We start from the raw sequence: 20,566 nt of genomic DNA, 5'->3' as shown, positions 1-20,566 counted from the left end.
ACACACCCAATGGTGTACGAATACCCCACACTCCCAATGGTGTACGAATACCCCACACACCCAATGGTGTACGAATACCTCACACTCCCAATGGTGTATGAATACCTCGCACTCCCAATGGTGTATGAATACCCCGCACTCCCAATGGTGTATGAATACCCCGCACTCCCAATGGTGTATGAATACCCCGCACTCCCAATGGTGTATGAATACCCCGCACTCCCAATGGTGTATGAATACCCCGCACTCCCAATGGTGTATGAATACCCCGCACTCCCAATGGTGTATGAATACCCCGCACACCCAATGGTGTATGAATACCCCGCACTCCCAATGGTGTATGAATACCTCGCACTCCCAATGGTGTATGACTACCTCGCACTCCCAATGGTGTATGAATACCCCGCACTCCCAATGGTGTATGAATACCCCGCACACCCAATGGTGTATGAATACCCCACACTCCCAATGGTGTATGAATACCCCACACTCTCAATGGTGTATGAATACCCCACACACCCAGTGGTGTATGAATACCCCACACTCCCAATGGTGTATGAATACCCCACACTCCTAATGGTGTATGAATACCCCACACTCCCAATGGTGTATGAATACCCCACACTCCCAATGGTGTATGACTACCTCACGCTCTCAATGGTGTATGAATACCCCACACTCCCAATGGTGTATGAATACCCCACACTCCCAATGGTGTATGAATACCTCACACTCCCAATGGTGTATGACTACCTCACACTCCCAATGGTGTATGAATACCTCACACTCCCAATGGTGTATGAATACCTCACACTCCCAATGGTGTATGAATACCTCACACTCCCAATGGTGTATGAATACCTCACACTCCCAATGGTGTATGAATACCTTACACTCCCAATGGTGTATGACTACCTCACACTCCCAATGGTGTATGAATACCTCACACTCCCAATGGTGTATGACTACCTCACACTCCCAATGGTGTATGAATACCTCACACTCCCAATGGTGTATGAATACCTCACACTCCCAATGGTGTATGAATACCTCACACTCCCAATGGTGTATGAATACCTCACACTCCCAATGGTGTATGAATACCTCACACTCCCAATGGTGTATGACTACCTCACACTCCCAATGGTGTATGAATACCTCACACTCCCAATGGTGTATGAATACCTTACACTCCCAATGGTGTATGAATACCTCACACTCCCAATGGTGTATGAATAGCTCACACTCCCAATGGTGTATGAATACCTTACACTCCCATTGGCTTACAGTGGAACCATCACATATCAAATGTAGCTGACTACACAAAAACAACTGTATATACAGTATATAGCCAGACAAAAAGTGCATAGATCTATATACCCATAATAATAGCCTTTTCTAATGCAATAGAACTCACACAAGTATATATATATTAGCTGAAATGAACGCTCTTATTACTGTTAGTTCATAATATATTGTTTTGATGTAGGATCTAGTAAGGATCACCTTTATCCTTATACAACATTCATTTCACTTTGTGTCCAATGCTGCAATCAGTAGCTGGAAGGCGATGCAGGATTTGCAGATGGTCGTTCACGTTGACCATCACCCGGCCCACATGGGGCATTTTATTCTATTAATTTACATCTTCAAGGAATGTTTTTTCATCCACCAATAGGAGACATTATGGAGGTCTCATTCAGAAATAACAGATCCCACAATACATTTTCTGACCTTTTAATGGGGATTCTGGATCTTACTGAAGTTTTTATATATACAATCACATATTATCATCTTCAATAAAAGACAGCAATGCCGTGACATCACAAACAGTGATAACTACAAATATTATCTCTGATCTTCCATGAAATGGGATCTGTACATCTCTATGGCCTCCTCATTGCTCGGTGGTCTGATGGTGATATATATCTGCCTATAACATGTAAAATTACATTTACTTTGGGTCCCGTGTCTATAAATCGGCTGAAAGGAAAGTTTTCTGTGTTGCCTTTATCAGCCAATCAGATTTCATTTGTTATGATGGTTGGAGAGTAAAATAGAGGAATCTGATCAGCGCTGGATCTAGTCTGTTTGATGTGGGGGTGCAGTAGATACTGTCAGGGTCAGTAATAAAGGAAAAATAAAAAAGGGGGGTTCAAAAATCAACTCACCAGCCAGCTTGCCAACAACCAAATTGACCTGTCTAACAGTATGCGTTAAAAACAGGGGTTTAGTTAGCACACATTTGCAAATACATACGTAAGCCACAGAGCCACGTCACAGCACCCTAATATTCTGTGGTCCTAACTCTACAAATTTGAGTCCCCATAGTAGAGGCACATGCATTTAAAGGATAGACCAAGAGCAGGTGCACATTTTTGTAGGACTCAAATTTGTAGAGTTAGGACCACAGAATATGAGGGTGCCGTGACGTGGCTCTGTGGCTTACGTATGTATTTGCAAATGTGTGCTAACTAAACCCCTGTTTTTAACGCATACTGTTAGACAGGTTAATTTGGTTGTTGGCAAGCTGGCTGGTGAGTTGATTTTTGAACCCCCTTTTTTATTTTTCCTTTATTACTGACATGCGTTGCCCGGTTCATGTAGTCCTTGCTTCATAAGCCAGTTAAAGGCCGGGGCAGGTGCCATGTTTTACTTTATTGATACTGTCAGGGTGGCTGAGGATGGAAGTTCAGCTGGGCAGTATACAGGGGTCAACTGTTTCTATTGTAGTGTACAGGGGCCAGCAGGGTGGAGGACAGGGCTCAGAAGGGCAGTGTATTGGGTCTGCTAGGTGGAGGACAGAGGTCAGAAGGGCAGTGTACTGGGTCTGCTAGGTGGAGGACAGAGGTCAGAAGGGCAGTGTACTGGGTCTACTTGGTGGAGGACAGGGGTCAGAAGGGCAGTGTATTGGGTCTACTTGGCGGAGGATAGGGGTCAGAAGGGCAGTGTATTGGGTCTACTTGGCGGAGGATAGGGGTCAGAAGGGCAGTGTACTGGGTCTGCTGGGTAGAGGGCAGGGGTCAGAAGGGCAGTGTACTGGGTCTACTTGGCGGAGGACAGGGCTCAGAAGGGCAGTGCACTGGGTCTGCTTGGCGGAGGATAGGGGTCAGTAGAGCGAAGGACAGAGGCCAGTAGTAAGGGAAGCAGAGTTCAGAGGTCAGTAGTGACCCAGAGTTCAGAGGTCAGTAGTAAGTGACACAGAGGACAGATTTTGTCTAACAGTTGAAGGGACTTGTGGGAGTGGATGATCCCCCCCTTACATTAAGAATACCCATCAGTGTTCCCCCTCAAACAGAGTCCCCACTAATATCAGAGTCCCTAGAGTTACCCCCCTTAGGTCAGGGCCCCCAGAGCCACCCAAAATATCAAGGTCCCTGAGTCTTCAGAGTTTCCCTGGTTAAATCAGGGTCCCCCCTCTTCCCTACATCAGTGTCCTCAGGACCCCCTCCTTATATTAGGGTTCCCAGTGCAATCCCCCCTTCCATCATGGTCTCCAGGGTCCCTTTCATTCCATCAGACTCCCCAGATCCCCCCTTCCTTCTATCAGGCTTCCCAGAGCCCCCTTACCTTCCATCAGTGTCCACTCCCCAGAGCCCCCTCTTCTTTACATCAGGGTCCACTCTCCAAAGTCTCTACTTCCTTACATCAGGGTCCACTCCCCATCGGGGTTCCTGGAACATTGCTCCTTACATCAAGGTCCCTATATTCACCCCCACCTTACATCAAGGTACCTCCTTACATCAGGGTCCCTAGAGCCTCCCTCCTTCTATCAGGGTCCACTCCCCAGAGCGCTCCCCTTCCTTCCATCAGGGTCCATTCCCCAGAGCCCTCCCCTTCCTTCCATCACAGTCCACTCCCCAGAGTCCCTAATACCTTACATCAGGAGGAGGCGGGGCACTGCCAGCAGGTTTGGAGGGGGAAGCTCCGCCCCTTCTCTAAATGCAGCACGCTCCCAGCACAGAATGATTCCAGGTCACCTGATTGCTGTGATGGTCTTTTATTGGCTATCACAGAGATCAGTCATTGTGAAGCCCACCCCCATGTTTCCTCTCTCTGAATGTAGGAGATACATTTTCTCTACCTCTCTCCTTGCAGAGAGAAAAACAACAACTGTGTGTAATAAATATTATAAAAACTAATAATTGGAAAAAAAACCTAGATGGAGGTTTGTCAGACCTCGGTCAGTGCCAGGGTTAGTGTTTGGGTCAAGGTCAGGGTCAGTATTATTTTGATCAGGATTTTTTTTTCTAAATCAGTGTCAGTGTCAGTTAGTGTCGGTGTCAGTTAGTGTCGGTGTGTTTTATGTAGGATAAAAAAAAAAGAAAAAAATCAGAATGCGCTCTGTTGATTCTAGGCTGTACTACGGGTACAAACACAACTAACATACACACATGTGGTATCGCTGCGATCGCCAGGAGCAGGAGAATTTATTTTGGGTTGTTCTTTGGTGATAGGTTATGGAAGAAGCAAGAAATATCCAGCTAAATTAAAAAAAATGATTTATTTTACTATTATCGATAAAAATCAGGAGATATCATTATCATTTACCATCAAATGAATGAAAGTACAATTTCTCCCGAAATAATTGCGGTATAATCCACCTGGATGCACACAGTAGTAGTGATGATATGTACAGATTCACTAACACATGTCAAAGTTACAAAATTGTGCTTAGGCATTAACATTTGTTTTACCCTTAGATGCAAAGGGGTTAATTGAGCAAGAAGAAGCTAGAAGCTGATTGGCTCCCACGCACAGCTGCACCAGATTCTGAGTGCTCAGGTTTTCATAACCCCCCCCCATGTGTTCCAGTGACACCTATCTAACCCCAGGTTCACACCCAAGCGGTTTCTGTAGAGTTTTTTAGAAATGCACAGCAGTCCATTTAACATGATTTCCTATGGGACAGGTTCACATCTCTTTTCACCCGGTGCGTTTTATGGAAAGGGTCAGGGACTTTTTTGAAAGCAAAACGTTGCGTTTTTGGTTCTATAGGCTTTACAGGGAACGCTGCAGAAAAGCATGTATTGCGTTTTTGCTGCGTTTTGCGTTTTAAATCTGCCTAGCAACAAGAAAAAAAAAACGCGGCAAAAATGCAAAACACAACGCAAAACGCAATGCAGAAACACATCAAACGCAACCTGCATAGGTGTGACCCTAGACTAAGAGGGGGATTCCTCTGACCTCGGAGAGATTTCCTTGTGTCTCTGTGAACAGGAAATGAAAATATGTAAAAACAAAACTGAGCGAGGTTCTAACCCTTCCCTACTCTATCAAAGCTAAAACAAAGGATGGCTTTAGATACATTGTAACCAAAGCCTGAAAATGAACGCTTCAAAATACTAAACCGAGCACTTCAAGGTTTCGGCAAAACTTTATTGAAACATGAAAGATGAAAGTTGGACAATAAAATGTACAATAAAATGTCAGCACACAATAATCAAATCCCAGAACATAAAATGGCACAAAAATAGAGACAAGATAAAATGCATAAAAGTGGAATCTAAACCCTTAAAATGCATGGAATATATAAAACAACACATATAAAAGGGTAAAATGACTTCTCAGTAGAATTCCACAGAGACAACCAACAGGTGCATTTTTCTTTTTTTACCACCCGATGCTTTTTTGTTCTCTTGGCTGCATTAGTTTTCTTTTTTTAGGCTTTTCCCCTCTGTTTTCACCTGGTGATCTTGTCTGCACGGCTGGGACAAGGGGTGGGTTGGGGGGTGGATGCCCTGGGCACTGTGATATCATGTGAGGTGGGGGGGCACCAAAAGAAGGTTGGGGGTGGGATTCGTGCAAGTAGGGGAGGTTTTTTTTGTGGGGTGGGGGTGGGGGGTGGGGGGTTGTGCTAGCAGGGATGATTGGGGGGATTTGTGTTAGGAGGGGGGATTGGGGAGAATTTTTGCTGGGAGGGGGGATTTAGAGAGGGGGAGAGGATTTGTGCTCAGAAGTGAAATTTGAGGTGAGGGGTAGAGGATTTGTACTAGTAGTGGGGAATTTTTTTCAGGAATGAGTGGATTTGAGCTGGGGGGGGGGGGGTTGGTGGGGGCACACATTTGTGCTGGAAAGGGGATTTCAGCAAAGAGCAGATTTGTACTGGGAGGAGGGGGAATGCTTAGAGGATAAGAAGGCAGATTAGTCCATTTTTTGAGGGGAAGGGGATTTTTGCTAACACATAATGCTCATACATCTTGGGGGGGGGGGCACAATTCAGGATGTTCACCCTGGGCTCTAGATGATCTTGTCCCGGCACTGCTGGTCAGTAACACACCTCCTGTATTAGATCGCCCCCACTCTGGAGGAAGGAGCACGGGGGCAGCTTTGGACAGCAGCATTATCTGTCTGGAGGGAGGGGAGTGTTAAATGGACTAGCAGATTTAAATACACTAACAAATTGAAGCCAAACTCCAGGCAGTTACACCAAACATGCTTTCCCTTTTAGGATAAAGTTTTTACATAAATAAAAGCTGAGTATAGTAATCACCCCTGTCATTGGCAGATGGTTTGTCTCATCCCTGTAACCGCTATAACTGGAAGAGAGCTTGTTCCTTTGAAAAACAACAGACATACTGGCAGGATCACCAGATAAAAATAGAGGAAAGAAAGCCTAAAAAATAAAACTAATGCAGCCGTCACATCTAAGAATTGGTAAGCTGCAATATAACAAATGTTTCCCTTTGGGTTTAATACGGCTTTGAGGTACAGAATGTCCTTCCCTTATAACCACTTTACAGAATAAAATATTTTCACCTTTCTAGATGACTTATTTATAACAGTGAATAACCATCCAGCATAATCTCTGCTGTTCAGCAGTCAGACGGGTAAAAGGGCCATAAAACCGACTCATGATTAAATCTTCAAAGGGGTTGTAAACCCTTACCTATACCCAGTGCAGTGACTGGCCTCAGGAGATACACAGAGAGGAAACAAATCCTCCAACATAAGTTGTACCTGTGTATCTGCAGTCTTCTCTTCTCTACATCTGTTCAAAGTGCAGAATTTATACAGCTTGTCCAAAAGTTCAGAAAATAGGGGGCGGGAGCTAAAGTTAAATAACCCCAACCCAGGGGCGTTTGCCTAGGACGGCACTTTTTAGGGGGGGGGGGTGGCGCTGTGCTGCCCCCCCTTCCAACGGAAGGGACACTAAGTACAGGGGCGGGCAGGGGGCTGCTGTGTCTTACCTCGCTCTGGTCCCAGTCCCACGATGATCCAGTCCAGGAAGCGCTGCTCCTTCATTCTCTCTGGGCGCTCCATCACTCGATGTACGCGCTGCAGCTCGGCTCCGCCTCCTCACCGGTGATTGGGCGCCAAAACTGTAGCTCAGGAAAGGCACACAGGCGGCCAGTCACCTGCGAGGAGGTGGAGCCGAGTGGCCCCGCAAACATCGAGTGAGGGAACGCCCGGAGTGAATGAAGCAGGATAGCTGACCGCCCGGTAAGTGTACCGTGCTGATGGTGGTGCTGCATCCAGGCATGCTGGCTGCAGCAGCACCTAGGCTGGAAAAGGGGTCAGCAAGGTAAGTGTCATTGGGAGGAATAGTACCCCATCGTTGGTGTCACTGAAACTAATGATGGGGCATTATTCCTCCCACTGACACCAACAATGAAGCACTATTCCTCCCCTCACTGACACCAATGATGGGACACTATTCCTCCCCTCACTGACACCAATGATGAAGCACTATTCCTCCCACTGACACCAACGATGAAGCACTATTCCTCCCCCCACTGACACCAATGATGGGACACTATTCCTCCCCCCACTGACACCAACGATGGGGCACTATTCCTCCCCCCACTGACACCAACGATGGGGCACTATTCCTCCCCCCCACTGACACCAACGATGGGGCACTATTCCTCCCCCCCACTGACACCAACGATGGGGCACTATTCCTCTCCCCACTGACACCAACAATGGGGCACTATTCCTCCCCCCACTGACACCAATGATGGAACACTATTCCTTCCACCACTGACACCAATGATGGGGCACTATTCCACCCACTGACACCAATGTTGGGACACTATCCCCCCCCCACTGACACCAATGATGGGGCACTATTCCCCCCCACTGACACCAATGACGGGGCACTATTCCTCCCACTGACACCAAAGACGGGATACTATTCCTCCCACTGACAGGACACTATTCCTCCCACTGATACCAATGATGGGGCACTATTCCTCCCACTGACACCAATGATGGGGCACTATTCCTCCCATTGACACCAATGATGGGGCACTATTTCTCCCACTGACACCAATGATGGGACACTATTTCTCCCACTGATACCAATGATGGGACACTATTCCTCTCACTGACACCAATGATAGGTCCATTGCACTGGCGGTGAGAAGGAGTCATGTGAGCAGGGGCGTACTGACCATTTGGAAACTCGGGCACTGCCCGAGGGCCTGGGGTCAGTAGAGGGCCCCATGAGATTCCCCTGGTACCTTTTTCTTATGAAAAAAGCCTATGCTCTTTTGAGTTTGGGCAAGCACACAGGGGCCCCATGATCCCCTATTGCCCGGGGGGCCCCATGAGTTGTCAGTCCGCCTCTGCATGTGAGATTTCTGAGCAGTGCGGTCCGGTTCAGGTGCCGATTACAGGTTACTGACTTCTATGGGAACCGTTTGTAAACCGCACATGTGTGAACGGGATAAAATCCTGACCTGAACCTTTCCTAAACCTGATTTAAACCTGATCTGAACCGCTGAACAACTACTGTGCCAATTAGCTGTGAATCCTGAGCTTCAATCCGCACCGCACATGTGTGAATCAGCTCTTTATTGGGTCACATCAGGCAGACCCGTATACTACACAGCTGATGGGAGATCTAAAGGTTATTGTACAATCAGATTGTATAGTGTGTGGTCAGCCTAATGCTAAATAACCCCCCCCCCCCCCAAATCTTGCCTTGTTGGGTGTGGAAGTGATGGAGGACACTCTCCTCGGCTGAGATCTACCAGATCTACTGATTGAAGAAATATATTATCTCTACAAACGGTGTCATCCTATGAACCAGATTCACATTTCTCAGCAGATTTCACCAGATTCAGGTCAGATTTCCTGTCATATGATCATTTTACACGTCTCCTGACCCCCCAGAGATCTTTATACGACCTTTTCTTACCAATAACCCGGCATGGAGGGGCTCAGTGAAGGTGGTGGTGAAGGTGTGGAGGTGTCTGATGGGGTCACACAGATCATAAAAGGACAGCTGCCCGGCCTCATAATCCACATAGATCCTGACTCTATCAGGGGGGGTATCGGGAGATATGGGGATTGTTTTATTATCATGTGATAGATAACACTCACTGTAATACTTCCACAAACACCAGGACTTGTTATTGTCTCCAATCCATGACTGCCATCCTCCCCTCTCTATACTGGGATAACACATCCCGACTCTGCAATCTTCTCCCTCACTGACATCCACTTCCCAGTAATGTCGCCCCGAGGAAAAACTCCGACTGCTTAATACCTGTTCCCAGGACTGAAATCTCTCTGGTGTTTCTGGACGATTCTGCCATCTATCTGACCAGGATGCAGTTTTCATGTCATCTGATATCTGTAGATTATTATGAGCTGTGTTCACATCCAGTAATAAGTCTGAAGCTTCCTGTATATTGAAGCATACATTTCCCCCTTTTATCATATCAGATATCCCTGTGTGTAATGTGTGTGAGATTCCAGCCACATCCAGATCCCCTCCATCATGGAGGAGTCTATCATGTCTCTCTCTGTCCTCATCATCTCCCTCCTCAGTATCACACAAGTCCCCTGTGTCTGATTCCTGGAGGACAGTCAGGGGGTCGGTCATGTTACACAGCTCCTCAATGTCCCCCATCTTCCTGGACAGATCCTTCTTCTTTATCTCCAGTTGATGGATCATCTCAGACAATGGACATGAAAGCCGCTCTTCCTGGCTGGCGATCTCCCTCAGGACTCTCTTCTCCAGGTCCTCCAGTTGTCTCCTGAGCTCTATGAACAGGGCAGTGACTCTCTCTGTTAGGATGAGAGAAGGAGAAGAAGCGCCTCTAAGTGCAGCATAACACTTTAATGAAGATGAGAAGTAGGAACCCTCCCATGTATGAGGTACAAGTAATGCATGAAATAAAGTGGTGTGGTGTAACATGGGACAGGAGGGGGTTGTCATCGGTGTCACTGAGCTGTCATCGGTAACAATGTGTCAGCGTTCCGCTGGAGCAGCGTGGTGGCTGGAGGGGGACAGCTGTGGAGCCGGCCGGCGTGCACGTCCTCCTCAAAGCCGGGTGGAACGCACGCTGGAACGCAGCAATGATGTGGGCGTGATGACGTCAGTTACCCAAGGTGCACTGCGATGCGTTTCGGAGCATGCGCTGGCCTGGAGAGGCGGAAGTGCGCTCCTTTATCAAGCCGGGGGAAGTGGGAGTCCGATAGTTGTATATATACGGAGTTAATCCTCAGAGGGGCTGATTGGCAATTAATTAACCAATTGTTTCAGCAATAATGTGATTCTACCATTGTTGTAAGGTGACACTGTGTGGTTAAAAGAGTACGGGAAGAGAATTCAAATTGTAAATGGATGAAAAAATAAGAAGTTATTAATAATGAAAATAAAATGGTATGGGAAAAAATGAAACAGGAAAATGGAAAACAGAGGAAATGAAAAGAAAAGAAAAAGGAAAAGACATTTGGTTATCAATATTTATAAAATGTGAATAAAAATAGAAATGGTCAAAATGAAAAATAATAATGTAAAATCAAATGTAATTATATATATGTAAAAAATAAAATATATAAAATGTATATATATATATATATATATATATATATATTAAAAAATATATATACACAAAAAATTTAAAAAAATTATAAAATAAAAAAATAAATAAAATTAAAAGACATGAAATATATATAATATATATATTGGGAAATTAAAAAATAATAAACTGTAAAAATTACAACATTTAAAAAATAATGAAATATAAAAATGAAAAATAAGTAAATAATTGAAAAAAAAATTAAAAATTAAAATTAATAAAAATTAATTGAAAATTAAAAAATAAGAATTAAAATAAAAATATATATAAAATTAGATATGTTGCACACAATGGTGTATGCTTGGTGAAATGGCTCATAAATTTAGCTATTGGCATAGGATGTGAAGATCACCTTGCAACAGTGGTATATAAAATAATTAGGTGAGTAAAAAATGCAGTATAACCATGGTAACGGTAATGATGATAATCAAATACAGGTGAAACTAAAAAAATTAGAATATCTTGCAAAAGTTAATTTATTTCAGTAATGCAACTTAACCACCTCCCGTCCGGCCGTTGTATATAAACAGCTGGATGGTGGCACTGCAGGGTCGGGTGGTAGTTTATAAACGGCCTCCCCGCACCCTGCTTGTGCACGCTCCCTGGGAGCACGCAGCACCACGATCCGGTGCCCACTGTGTGAAACTCCGATCATCGGACGGGACCTCTGTACGAGGGCCCGATCATGTGATCACTGATTGGCCAATCAGTGATCACATGCAAATTAGTAATTAAGATGTCACTTGTGACATCATTGCTTACTACGTGTGAATCTGTGAATGATCACAGAGGTCACATGGTACAAGGCTATTCACAACAGCATTGTACCATGTGACCAGCTGTGACCAGTCACAGCTCACTCAGTAGTTCTCAATGGCTGCAGGAATGCAGACAGAGAGAAAGAGAAATTATTTCTTTTACATCCTATATGGGTGTAAAAGCAATCAATGTAAAAAAAAAAAAAAATCTTCATCACCCCCCTCAAGTAGTACAGTGTCACCATGGTGACACTGTACTGCTAAGGTGACAGTATGTAAAAAAAAACAAAAAACAAATAATAATAAAAAAATAAAATAAAAATGTAAAAAAAAATGTTTAAAAATTATAATTTTTGGTTATAAACTAATTTGGCTTATTTATTTTTTACTAAAAAGATAGTGGAATAAATGTTGGGCAATATTTATTATGAAATATTATTTATTTGCAAATTTTTATAAGAAAAACACTTTTCAAAATTTTTGGACATTTTCATTTACATAGCAAAAAAATAAAAATCCCAGTGGTGAATAAATACCACCAAAATAAAGCTTTATCTGTCTCACAAAAATGGTAAAAAATTCACATGGGTTCAGCGTTGCATGACCGCGCAATTGTCATTCAAACTGTGATAGCGCCGAAAGCTGAAAATTGCCCTGGACAGGAAGGAGGTAAAAGTGTCCGGACTGGAAGGGGTTAAAAGGTGAAACTAATATATGAGATAGACTCATTACATGCAAAGCAAGATAGTTCAAGCCGTGATTTGTCATCATTGTGATAATTATGGCTTACAGCTCATGAAAACCCCAAATCCACAATCTCAGAAAATGAGAATTTTCCATGCAATCAATAAAACACGGATTGTACATAGAACTATATCGGACCTCTGAAAAGTAGAAGCATGCATATGTACTCAGTACTTGGTTTGGGCCCATTTTGCAGCAATTACTGCCTCAATGCGGCTTGGCATGGAAGCTATCAGCCTGTGGCACTGCTGAGGTGTTATGGAAGACCAGGATGCTTCAATAGCGGCCTTCAGCTCTTCTGCATTGTTCGGTCTCATGTCTCTCATCTTTCTCTTGGCAATTCCCCATAGAATCTCTCTGGGGTTCAGGTCAGGTGAGTTTGCTGGCCAATCAAGCACAGTAATCCCACGGTCATTGAACCAGGTTTTGGTGCTTTTGGCAGTGTGGGAGGTGCCAAGTCCTGCTGGAAAATGAAGTCAGCATCCCCATAAAGCTCGTCTGTGGAAGGAAGCATGAAGTGCTCCAAAATCTCCTGGTAGACGGTTGCGTTGACCCTGGACTTAATGAAGCACAGTGGACCAACACCAGCAGATGACATGGCTCCCCAAATCAACACACACTGTGGAAACTTCACACTGGACTTCAAGCATCTTGCAGTGTGTGCCTCTCCATTCTTCCTCCATACTTGGGGTCCTTGTGCCTCTCCATTCTTCCTCCATACTCGTGGTCCTTGTGCCTCTCCATTCTTCCTCCATACTCGGGGTCCTTGGGCCTCTCCATTCTTCCTCCATACTCAGGGTCTTTGGTTTCCAAATGAGATGCAAAAGTTGCTTTCATCACAAAAGAGGACTTTGGACCACTGAGCAACAGACCAGGCCTGTTTTTCTTTAGCCCAGGTAAGACGCTTCTGACGTTGTTTGTTGGTCAGGAGCGGCTTGACAAGAGGAATACGACATTTGAAGCCCATGTCCAGGATCCGTCTGTGTGTGGTGACTCTTGATGCACTGACTCCAGCCTCAGTCCACTCCTTATGAAAGTCCCCAACACTTTTGAGTGGCCTTTTCCTGACAATCCTCTCCGGGCTGCGGTCATCCCTGCTGCTTGTGCACCTTTTTCTTGCACACTTTTCCCTTCCACACAACTTTCTATTAATGTGCTTTGATACAGCACTTTGGGAACATCCAACTTCTTTTGCCATTCCCTTTTGAGGCTTTCCCTCCTTATGAAGGGTGTCAATGATGGTTTTCTGCACAACTGTCAGGTCAGCAGTCTTTCCCATGATTGTGATTCCTACTGAACCAGACTGAGAGACCATGTAAAGGCTCAGGAACCCTTTGCAGGTGTTATGGCTTAATTAGCTGATTAGAGTGGGACACTTTGAGCCGAGAATATTGCACCTTTTCACAATATTCTCATTTTCTGAGATTGTGGATTTGGGGTTTTCATGAGCTGTAAGTCATAATCATCACAATGATGACAAATCACGGCTTGAACTATCTTGCTTTGCATGTAATGAGTCTATCTCATATATTAGTTTCACATTATAAGTTGCATTACTGAAATAAATGAACTTTTGCACGATATTCTAATTTTTCGAGTTTCACCTGTAGAATAACGACAATATTACAAATATAAAAATAAAAGTATTATTATTATACAGGATTTATAGTGTCAACAGTTTGCTCAGCGCTTTACAATATAATGGGAGACAATACAGCTACAATACAGTTTAATACAAGAGGGATTTGAGGGCCCTGCTCCTTGGATCTTACAATCTAGGAGGGAGGGGCTAGTGGTACAAAAGGTAGTAACTGTGGGGTATGGACTGGTTGGAAAAGTGGAAGATTCCAGTATTAGTTGAGGGCAGGATAGGCTTCCCTGAAGAGAGAGGTTTTCAGAGATTGCCTAAAAGTGAGCAGAGTAGGTGATAGTCTGATAAATTGGGGTAGAGAGTTCCAGAGGATGGGGGAAGCTCTGGAGAAGTCCTGGAGACAAGCATGGAGGGGACAAGGGAGCTAGAGAGTAGGCGGTCTTGCGAGGAGCGGTTTGTGTGATATTTAGAGACAAGATTGGTGATGTAATTTGGGGCAGAGTTATAAATGGCTTTATATGTTATTGTTAATGTTTTGAATTTTATCCGTTGGGTAATGGGAAGCCAGTGGAGGGATTGGCAGAGAGGGGTGGGGGACACTGAGTGGAGGTCAGTGGAGGGATTGGCAGAGAGGGGTGGAGGACACTGAGTGGAGGTCAGTGGAGGGATTGGCAGAGAGGGGTGGAGGACACTGAGTGGAAGCCAGTGGAGGGATTGGCAGAGAGGGGTGGAGGACACTGAGTGGAGGCCAGTGGAGGGATTGGCAGAGAGGGGTGGCAGATACAGAACGGTTAGTAAGGTGGATGAGTCTGGCAGCAGCATTCATTATAGACTGAAGAGGGGATAGCCTGCGATGAGGTCGGCCAATGAGGAGGGAGTTACAATAGTCGAGGCGAGATATAACAAGGGAGTGAATAAGTTGCTTAGTGGTTTCCGAGGTTAGGAACGGGCGTATCTTGGAGATGTTGCGGAGGTGAAGTCTCCAAGATTTGGACAGTGATTGGATTTGGGGCTGAAAGGACAGATGGGAGTCTAGGATTACACCTAGTACCCTGGCATGAGGGAAGGGACTGATGATTGTGTTACTGATCTTGATGGAGAAGTCCGGGGAGGGGGCACGGGCTGGAGGGAATACTAAGAGCTCAGTTTTGGAAAGATTGAGTTTGAGGAAGTGGAGTGACATCCATGCCGATATGTCGCTTAGTAGGTTAGTAATGCGAGAGGAGACTGAAGGGGTGAGGTGAGGGGTAGAAAGATAGATTTGTGTGTCATCAACATAGAGATGGTACTTAAAGCCATGGGAGTTTATCAAGTGACCAAGAGAGGAGGTGTAGATGGAGAAGAGAAGGGGTCCAATGACAGAGCATTGAGCGACCCCTACAGAAAGAGGGAGTGAGGAGGAGGCCGCTTTATATAGGTAACACTGAAGAAGCGCTGCGATAGGTAGGAGGAGAACCAGGAGAGAGCAGAGTCTCTGAGACCAAGAGAGTGTAGTTTTTTTTACGAGGAGGGGATGGTCAACCGTATCAAAAGCCGCAGAGAGGTCAAGTAGTAAGAATACGGAGTAGTGGCTATTGGTTGGGATGAGTACGGAGTAGTGGTCATTGGTTGGGATGAGTACGGAGTAGTGGTCATTGGTTGGGATGAGTACGGAGTAGTGGTCATTGGTTGGGATGAGTACGGAGTAGTGGCCATTGGTTGGGATGAGTACGGAGTAGTGGTCATTGGTTGGGATGAGTACGGAGTAGTGGTCATTGGTTGGGATGAGTACGGAGTAGTGGTCATTGGTTGGGATGAGTACGGAGTAGTGGTCATTGGTTGGGATGAGTACGGAGTAGTGGCCATTGGTTGGGATGAGTACGGAGTAGTGGCCATTGGTTGGGATGAGTACGGAGTAGTGGCCATTGGCTGGGATGAGTACGGAGTAGTGGCCATTGGTTGGGATGAGTACGGAGTAGTGGCCATTGGTTTTAGCAGTTAGTAGATCATTAGTGAGGTTTAGTAGGGCGGTTTCAATGGAGTGTAGTGAGCGAAAGCCAGACTGTAAAGGGTCGAGAAGGTTGTTGTCAGTGAGGTGGGAGCTCAGGCGATTGTAGACTAAATGTTCTAGGAGTTTAGAGGTAAATGGCAGCAGGGAGATGGGTCTTAGGTTGTTCAGGTTGGTGGGGTCCAGGGAGGGCTTTTTAAGTATGGGAGTGATGTGCGCATGCTTTAGAGGGGAGGGGAAGGCACCAGTAGAGAGGGAGAGATTGAAGATGTGAGTGAGGGAGCATAGGATGGAAGAAGAGGGTGACCGTAGTAGTTGTGAGGGGACAGGATCCAGGGGGCAGGTAGTGAAACGGCTTCTGAGAAAACCTTAGTGACCTCTTCGGTAGTAGCAAGGTCAAAAGAGATAAGTTTTGAGGGAGGTTTAGTATAAGGTATGCTAAGTGGGATGGATGTCTGTGCAGTGGTGATGCCCCTACGAATTGCATCAATCTTGTTTTTGAAATGATTTGTAATCTCATGAGCAGTGAGTGAGGTACTGGGTGGGGGTGGAGGTGGAGCAAGTAGAGCGTTAAAAGTAGAGAAGAGATGATGAGGACTGGATGACAAGGTATTAATAAGGTAATAATAATATATATATATATATAAATGTAGGTACGGAGAATGGAATTATTAATTATTTATGAAGCAGCGGGGGGATGATGCATAGATATGATTACGATGTTGTGGTAGAGGGACCATAAAATCTGAGATGGATTTGGGAAAATTCAAAAATTGGAAAAAATAATAAAAAAAAATATAAAAATTAGAATATAAATACAAAATTATAAATAAATTGTTAGACCTGTTAGACCAGCTGATTTTTCTTGTACTTTTCCCTTACGTTCCTGCAGACTCTGGACTCTTTTCTCCGTCTTCTCTGTCTCTGTCATCAGTTTCTGCAGAAAGTTTCTCAGTTTCTGTTTCTTCTTCTCAGAAGCCTCATCCAGAGTCTCCACCTTGTGTCCCTGGTGTTCTCCAACCAAACTGCAGGACACACAGATACAGGCGGCATCTGCAGCACAGTAATATTCAAGGAGTTTCCTATGGATGGCACATTTTCTGTTCTCCATGGAAGTGGTGGGGTCAGTTAGGACGTGTTCTGGTGACTTGCTGTGGATTCTCAGGTGATTATCACACAGAGAAGCTTCACACATCAGACAGGATCTAACAGCGGGTACAGGAGAGTGAATGCAGTACGTACAGAAGATTCCAGTCTTCTTCTCATCTGGCTGAGTAGACCGGAAGGTCTCCACTATGTTACGTAGTGTGATGTTCCTCTGCAATGCAGGCCGATCCTGGAACTCTTCTCTGCACTGAGGACAGGAATAACCTCCAGACCCCTCCTGTGTATCCAACGATCGATCAATACAGACCCGGCAGAAGTTGTGTCCACATCTCAGGTTTACAGGATCAGTATAAATGTTCAGACAGATGGAACAGTCCAGCTCCTCTCTCAGATCAGCAGACGCCATCGCTGACAGCAGAAGAGAGAAATGAAAGTGAAAGTCTCCGACACGGAAAATCTAAAGGTCGTCTCACATTTCTCAGCACAGGGCGGGGCTGAGCTGGTGTTGTAGTTTTATCTTCAGGAAGTTTGTGGATAAAGCAAATGTTTATAAATTAAAGGGATATATTCCGACATTTTTGAACTGATCTCTGTTTTTTTTTATACACCATATTGATTTTAAATTGTAAATTGCATCTGCAGACAAGACATAAAACTGGGTTATATACCGCAGCGTGAAATGCTATTGGCAGGTTTCTGTTTGTTGTATTTTGTGGTTAAGGCTGAGTTCACACACAAACGCACAGGAATCGCTGCATTTCCCCACCACATAGCAATCCCACTGTGTTCATGCGTCTGCTGCAGGTGTCAATTAAAAGTTAACAACACCCCGAAAACAGGTGGCAGAATATATTGCATTTGCTTGAATCAGATCGCATGAGTATGAACATCCAAGGGCCTCCAAGACTGTGATAGGTAGTCAGGAAGAGTAATGAGGAAATAAAGCCCTTTAAAAGCCTGAAGGTGCTTATTGGATTTTGGGGTCCTGTACTTGGCTAGACTGCCAAAACGTCTCTCACATGTGGTACCCCCATACTCGGGAGAAGTAGCAGAATGTATTTTAGGGAGTAATTCCACAAATATCCATGGCTTGTGTGAGCAATAAATCATTTAGGTGACAATTTTGTGTAAAAAATTTTTTTATTCATTTTCCAAAAACTTAGTTTGGGGTGTCTACTTTGCAAAAAAGGGTCGTTTTGGGGGGTGGGGGCATTTTATGCCCAGCATTAGAAGTTTATGCCACACATTCACTCTTCAAACCACCTTAAGACCAAGCTTTTTCTGCCACTTTTTGTTCACATGAAACAAATCAGCATTTTTGGCTAGGAAATTAATTTTAACCCCCAAATATTATATATTTTTTTTAAAGCAAACACCCTAGTGAATAAAATGGCATGCAACGTATACGGGGTGATGCCGGACCAGCTCCACGAAAAGGTATGTTGTAAAGAAAGCTGCCAATCCCCGCAGGATGGATCTGATCTGCGGATTGAGCATAATGGATCGGAGTCCAATCCATTATGCTCAATCCGCAGATCTGATCCATTCTGCAGGGATCGTCAGAGGGGGTGTCACCCAGTGTTACCGCACCTGGAAATGCAAAATCACATATATATACTGTACGTGATCCTGTGCACAGGTGCAGCCCTGTAGCAGTATATCTGCTAGAGGGCGGTCGTTAACTGGTTAATTAACTGTTAATATGGTAACTTTTGTTTGTTAATTTTTTTTTTACTCATTTAACATATATTTACATATTTCCATTTAAAAATAGCACACAATTAAAAAACAACAACTTTATTTCATTTGTTAATAACTTTGCAATGCTTTGTAACAGAATCATAATTTTGGTGTCATTTTAAACAGGACAAATTGAAGCATAAAAGGCGCACATTTCATGTGCAGGAACATGATTTATTTTTAAACTAACATTGCTCAATAAGAAAAAATGCAGTTTGTTTACATAGTTACATAGATGGTAAGGTTGAATAAAGACTCCAGTCCATCCAGTTCATCCTGTGTGGGTATGTATGCGTGTGTGTATGTCCATATCATGTCCCATATCCCTCTATACTACATTCACCCATCTAATAGGTTTTTAAACTATCTATACTTCCCACTGACACCACCGATTGTGGAAGGGAGTTCCACATCCTTACCGCTTTACCAGTAAAGAACCCTCATTGCAGTTTAAGGTATAACCACTTCTCCAGTTTCATGGAGGGGCCACGTGTCTTCTTAAGCCCCCCGGAAAATGAATTGTTTTCTCTGTTTGCTGGAATCACCCAGGGCTGCTGTAGAAACCCCATACAGCCAGCCCGACAGCCCCCCCCCCCAAACCCCCCCCCACAGTTTTCTATGTTTCAGTTATGAATGAACACAGTGAGTGATTGGTGCGATTGCTTCATTATGTTCATTAAGGAAAGGAAGGGGCTGGTAAATGTGACATATTTACCCTTCCCCCACTCTCCATCCTTGAAGATCCTATTGTGTGCTTGCAGCTGCTGGTGGGAAGGAGAGGAAGGAAGCACTGCGGGGGTGGGGCAGACAAGGGGGCTTGGGCAACAGGGGGAAAGGTGTGGTGCACAGTGAGGGTGATGGGTGCAGCGGGGGGGGGGGGGTTACTTACTGAAACCAATCCCCTGTATGGCTCTCTCTGCTATGGCTGAAAAATGGCAGGAGGGAGAGGAGAGGAAGCCAGCTTTCAGCTGCTGCAGAGAGAGCCATTCAGGGGATCAATTCCAGGAATTGCCCCCCCATTGTGCAGAACGCTCTCCCTGCCCACATCAGATTCACCCAGCTGTCTGACCTGGGCCCCATACAGGAGGACTGGTGGTACCCCCTTATCCATGACCCTGGAATCTCCTGTCAGGAAAGGAATCCCCGTGTGTGCAGGCACATGAATTTAAGGAACTCTGTAAATGCGCAGACATGCGCACAAACCAGTGCATGAGCGGATCACACATGCGCATATGCGAACACAAATTCGCTTTGGTGCCACAGGGATTGCACTATTGCAGCCTGTCAGTGCCATTTGGTCTATTGCAATCCTGTGTTCCTGATACCAGTTACTGCCTGATCTTCTGTTACTGACCCGGTCTGCCCCTGATTCTGCTCTGATTGCTGCCTGTACCGACCCTTGGCCTGTTCTTGGATTACGTCTCTGCCTGCTCCTCCTGTCATATACCGTCTGCTGTTACCGACTCTGGCTTGACTTCTGACTATTTCATCATTTTGTGTTGTGCTCCTTATTAATTAATATATTTTTATATAATTATAGTGCCAAAATAAATAATATATTCCTTAATGTTCAAATATAAAAAAATTTGCATAAACATAAATAATCATAAATTCATATATAATAATAACTTAATATATATAAAACATAATATTAATCCATATTCGTGATTATATAATAAATTCTAATTAATTGTGAATCATAATATTAGTGACAAAATATAAAAATTAAAAAATACCGTGAATAAATACTCATAAAATAAATTAATTAATTTTTAGTGCAAAAGCATAGTCCCATTAATCAAAGAAATATATATAAAGTGAC

At 44.5% G+C, this 20,566-nt stretch overlaps 1 protein-coding gene and 1 long non-coding RNA gene across 3 annotated transcripts in view; both read right to left on the bottom strand.

The window, feature by feature from the left end:
• The window catches only part of LOC149450389 (uncharacterized), a 489,998-nt gene that overhangs the window by 395,598 nt on the left and 73,834 nt on the right, over window positions 1-20,566 (bottom strand). The window lies entirely within an intron of this gene.
• LOC149450390 (E3 ubiquitin/ISG15 ligase TRIM25-like) lies at window positions 9,098-17,410 on the bottom strand. Of its 2 annotated transcripts, none has more exons than XM_089692077.1 (2): window positions 16,741-17,410; window positions 9,098-10,020 (listed from the first exon to the last, which is right to left on the bottom strand). In XM_089692077.1, exons 1-2 carry the CDS (start codon window positions 17,408-17,410, stop codon window positions 9,098-9,100), a joined length of 1,593 nt encoding a protein of 530 aa, XP_089548203.1. The 2 variants fall into 2 exon arrangements, with proteins under 2 accessions (XP_089548203.1, XP_089548204.1); XM_089692078.1 differs by having other exon boundaries at window positions 16,750-17,410.

The sequence above is a fragment of the Staurois parvus genome, unplaced genomic scaffold (assembly GCF_062004578.1).
Source record: "Staurois parvus isolate SC_StPar_1 unplaced genomic scaffold, SC_StPar_1.0 ptg000575l, whole genome shotgun sequence".
Taxonomy (NCBI): domain Eukaryota; kingdom Metazoa; phylum Chordata; class Amphibia; order Anura; family Ranidae; genus Staurois; species Staurois parvus.
Note: the sequence above shows the minus strand (reverse complement) of the source record. Positions and strands in the feature narration are given on the sequence as shown.